The following is a 4,763-nucleotide window of genomic DNA, read 5'->3' as shown; positions in this document are numbered from 1 at the left end:
AGCCACGGCCGACACGGAGGAAACGTGATCTCGTTAACGTCGCTTTTCCTTTGCTGTCTTGACATACGATACTCTTGTTTCTGGTTACTCCCGGTCCCTAAACTGAGAAAGTACCCGCCCTGCTCCCTCGGCCACGGATTCCTCTTATCCTACGTGACCAATAAGCTCGCGAGTGCTCGGCACATGCGCAGCTAGCTCCACAACAGTCACTCCCAGTCTCACTCAAGTTCCTGCTCACCACCCAAATTATCTAGCGGCACCAAAAAATCGCAGGGCGTCATCAAACATCTCGTCACCATACAGCGGGGCTGGGGCGCCATGTCGCATCATTTTCACCTGCGCACCTCGGTTCTTCCCCTGTCCTCCTTCCCCGGCGAGCTCGGCGCCCGGTTCTCGCCCGCTAATAAGCCCAGGCATCCGGCGAGCAGCGTCGGCGTCGCTGCTGCGTCGCCTTCGAGAACCCTGCGGCACCACATGGCGAAGGCGGTGGCGAAGGAGGTGGGGGCGCAGGAGGCGGCGCAAGGCAGCGCGGCGCTCGGGTGGGCGGCCAGGGACGCCTCCGGTGTCCTCTCCCCGTTCGACTTCTCAAGAAGGTGCGTGTCAGACTGCGTGTGTCCGTCCTCGCCGTCTGCGAGTTCATCTGCCGTTTTATGTTGCACTGTGCGCGGCACACTCTGCTAGAGATACACAGTTGCTAGTTAATGAGTATAGTGGAATCAGATGATTTCGTGAATGTTACAGCTTGAGTCCTATACAAAAATAAAGAAGGCTAAAAGTTATCAACACACATGGACAAAACGTTTCTGTTTTTAGAAACACATGGACAAAATGTTAAATCAGGCGTTTTCTACGATTTTGGTTGCAAAAATATTTTTGGGATAGTGAAATGTTTAGTGTTCAGACGTCTTAAGTTGTTTGCACTTGACAGAACGAGATACTACTCGTCTTGTGGTCGTGGTTCTTTGCTGAATTGCCCTGTTCAGCTAGGAGGCCAGTCAGCTGGTGGAGTCATTGACGGTTAACTACAATTTCAGGGCTCAAAAAGATGATGATGTGACGATCAAGGTGCTCTACTGCGGGATCTGCCACACTGACCTCTACACCATCAAGAACGAGTGGGGCACCGCCATGTACCCCGTTGTTCCCGGGTAATTAAATCCCTCCACATAATGGAACAATTTTTACGTCGTAGTACTGGAGTGAGATAATGGCCTGGGCAGGGCAGGCACGAGATCCTGGGCGTGGTGACCAGCGTCGGCGCCGGCGTCAGCAAGTTCAAGGCCGGCGACACGGTGGGCGTGGGCTACTTCGTCGGGTCGTGCCGCTCCTGCGAGTGCTGCGGCAACGGCTACGAGAACTACTGCTCCGGCATGGTGCTCACCTCCAACGGCATCGACCCCGAGCACGGCGGCGCGGTCACCCAGGGGGGCTTCTCCGACGTCATGCTCGTGAACGAGGACTACGTGGTCCGCGTCCCGGACGGGCTGCCGCTGGACAAGGCCGCGCCGCTGCTCTGCGCGGGCGTCACGGTGTACAGCCCGATGATGCGCTTCGGCCTGAACGCGCCGGGGAAGCACCTGGGCGTCGTCGGCCTCGGGGGCCTCGGCCACGTCGCCGTCAAGTTCGGCAAGGCGTTCGGCATGCGGGTCACCGTCATCAGCACCTCGCCCGGGAAGCGCGAGGAGGCGCTGGAGCGGCTGGGCGCGGACGAGTTCCTGGTGAGCCGGGACCCCGAGCAGATGCAGGCGGCCGTGGGCACCATGGACGGCATCCTCGACACGGTGTCGGCGTGGCACCCCATCTCGCCGCTGTTCGCGCTGATGAAGCCGATGGGGCAGATGGTGTTCGTGGGCGGGCCGACCAAGCCGCTGGAGCTGCCGGCGTACGCCATCGTGCCGGGCGGGAAGGGCATCGCCGGGAACTGCGTCGGCGGCATCAGGGACTGCCAGGCCATGCTGGAGTTCGCGGCGAAGCACGGCATCACCGCCGAGGTGGAGGTGATCAAGATGGACTACGTCAACACGGCGCTCGAGCGGCTCGCCAAGAACGACGTCCGCTACCGCTTCGTCATCGACGTCGCGGGCAGCCTCGGCTCAACATCGTGAGCTGGAATGGCCACCTTGTTGATACTAGCTGCGTTAATTTTCTTCGGCGAATGCGTGCAGATTTAGACCGAGCAGACATAGAACACTGTCCCACCTCCAGTTTTTTGGAGTTTCAGCAGCAAAAACGGTGCACTGTTTATGGATGTTCGCATATCAGGTTTCGGAAATTTTTGACTTTTTCCTGAATTGCTAAATTATTTTTCGCATATCAGATTCATCTACACCTAGGTTCCGAGTGGTATTTATCTTTGCCATCTTCAATACCGAGCATGAAACAATTGAGCTAGACTTTTGAAGAGTAACATCCAACCATTTCAGTTCCATCTAAGGCATCATTCAGACATTGCGCCACATGTGCAGCTCTAAGTTACAAAAAATATATTAATCTTTGTAAACCGTGAAAAAGATATTATTCTAAGAACCACAGGAAATATCCCAGCCCTTGCTGAAAAAACCCCAGAAGAGACAAAGAAAAAAACTATACTAATCCATACAAAACTATTCTAGCCTTGGTGAACACATAGAAAGATAAGAGACAAAACATTATTATTGTTATAAGCTAAAGACAGTCACTATAACCTTTTATGCAAAAATACAAAAAAATAAAAACAAATTCGCATCAATGGAATCTACATGCAAAAATCTGCCAAAGTTACACAACACCTAACACTGAGATGGTATGTATTTGTTGTCCACCAGATATCTTTTTAGTTTTCTCAGTTGTGCATCAAGCTAAAAATGATGGAACAGAAAATGTAATAATATAAAAGGCATTTCCAAAGCATATGGTGATTAGCGGCACAATACTGACTGTAAAACTGAACGTCAGTTTGTAGAAGAGTTGAACGCTTATAAAACTGAATAGTTAACACATAAAACTGAACTATAAGACAACATTCTTGTACAACTTCGTTTAAGATTTATGTGTCCAGAAGCAAAAGAATATGCAAGAAGGAAATACCACTTCTAATATGTAAGAAGATAAGAAGGGTAGCATAGTATTTCCTCCAGCCACAGTTCTGCCCAGCGCATATATATCATATAAAAAAGGGCAACAAGAGATGTTTGACAGAACGGAAAATATGCAGGATTCCTCCTAGATGGAATAACAGAAGAGTGCCATTACCAGAAAGCTCTCATGCAACTGATTATAACCAAAGCTGTGATTCATTGAACTTGCCTTAACTATTATAAGCCCTTACGACGAGGCAAGGCAACACCTTACACATCACAGGAACAAATTAATCAACTCATGCATTGCAAAAACGGAAAACACCAAGGAGGGTCACTGTCCATACAGTACATAACTTCTTGATGGCCCGAAAGCTCATCTAATAATCCATCTACTTGTCATGTGGACCAAATACACACAATATTCCCTTCTGCCACGCACATCTAATCGGACTCACCTAACAATAACAACAACAATTACTTGGCAAGGTATTCTGCATGGTTTGGATCTGCTTAAATCCGGAGTCATTTGGAGAGTGTCTGATGGGGCTAATATTAATATCTGGAGAGATAACTGGCTCCCAAGATCTTCTGGACTAAAAATTACTGCCAGAAAGAATAGGACAAGAGTCAAATGGGTTTCAGACTTGATGTTGAGTGGCCCTAGGAGGTGGGATGAAAATTTGGTTAGGCATCTGTTTTATCCATATGATGCGGAGGAGATTTTGAGGTTGCGTATGCAGTCAAATGGGGAGGGTGATTTTGTTGCTTGGCATTTTGAAAAAACAGGGATGTTCTCGGTTAAAAGTGCGTACAAGCTTGCGCTTACTTTGAAGGATAAAAATAAGGATGAGGGTCAATGTAGTGAGGCTGTGTTGGGGGAGAGAAAAATCTGGGATGTCATCTGGAAGACTAATGTCCCACAGAAGATTCGCATTTTTTGCTTGGAGGGTTGCAACAAATAGCTTGGCTGTCCAGGTTAATAGAGTGGTGCATCACCAAACTACTGTTCGGATGTGCACTATTTGTGGAATGGAGGATGAAAGTATTTTTCATGCGCTTGTTATGTGCCCGAAGGCGGTTGCGTTGCGGATGACCATGAGGGACATTGGGGAGTTACCTACGGAGAACGTCTTCAGATATACAGGGTATGATTGGTTTATTGTGCTTCTAAGTCAATTGAAGCCGGTCATGCGCGACCAAATCATTTTCATCTTCTGGAGAGTCTGGGACTTAAGAAATGACTTGATATTTGGTAAAGGAAAGGAATCAGTTTCAGCTTCTGCTAGCTTTGTGGGGAATTAATGGGCGTCTTTTGCCGCATGTCACTCCATGCCTCCGGTGGACTCAAAAAATAAAGAAAAGTGTCCAATGGATGGATTAAGATGGGCACCTAATATTGCGGAAGCTAAGACAGATTGGACTCCCCCACCCACTGGTTTTTTAAAAGTTAATGTTGATGCAAGCTTTGTGGAGAGCAGTAGAGAAGCAAGTGTGGGTGTGGTGGTTAGGAATGCGGCTGGGGAAGTCATTGTCTCTTCTTGGGACTTCATTGGGTCGTGTTAGAGTGTGGAGGAAGCAAAGCTAAGGGCGTGCATTGCTGGTCTATATATAGGTATCCCTCTTCACAATCCTATTATTTTAGAGACTGATTGTGCATTTGTTGTGGCATCCCTTGCAACAGAGAACCTTGATAGATCAACGTTG

At 48.9% G+C, this 4,763-nt stretch overlaps 1 protein-coding gene across 1 annotated transcript; it reads left to right on the top strand.

The window, feature by feature from the left end:
- The first annotated feature begins 225 nt into the window (after nucleotides 1-225).
- Nucleotides 226-2,244, top strand: LOC119301522 (probable cinnamyl alcohol dehydrogenase 8C). Its single transcript, XM_037578501.1, has 3 exons — nucleotides 226-593; nucleotides 1,035-1,148; nucleotides 1,226-2,244. The coding sequence occupies exons 1-3, from the start codon at nucleotides 319-321 to the stop codon at nucleotides 2,103-2,105; spliced, it is 1,269 nt and encodes a 422-aa protein (XP_037434398.1). The 5' UTR covers nucleotides 226-318; the 3' UTR covers nucleotides 2,106-2,244.
- The last annotated feature ends 2,519 nt before the right edge of the window (nucleotides 2,245-4,763 follow it).

This window comes from Triticum dicoccoides, chromosome 5A, assembly GCF_002162155.2.
Source record: "Triticum dicoccoides isolate Atlit2015 ecotype Zavitan chromosome 5A, WEW_v2.0, whole genome shotgun sequence".
NCBI classification, from domain to species: Eukaryota; Viridiplantae; Streptophyta; class Magnoliopsida; order Poales; family Poaceae; genus Triticum; species Triticum dicoccoides.
Note: the sequence above shows the minus strand (reverse complement) of the source record. Positions and strands in the feature narration are given on the sequence as shown.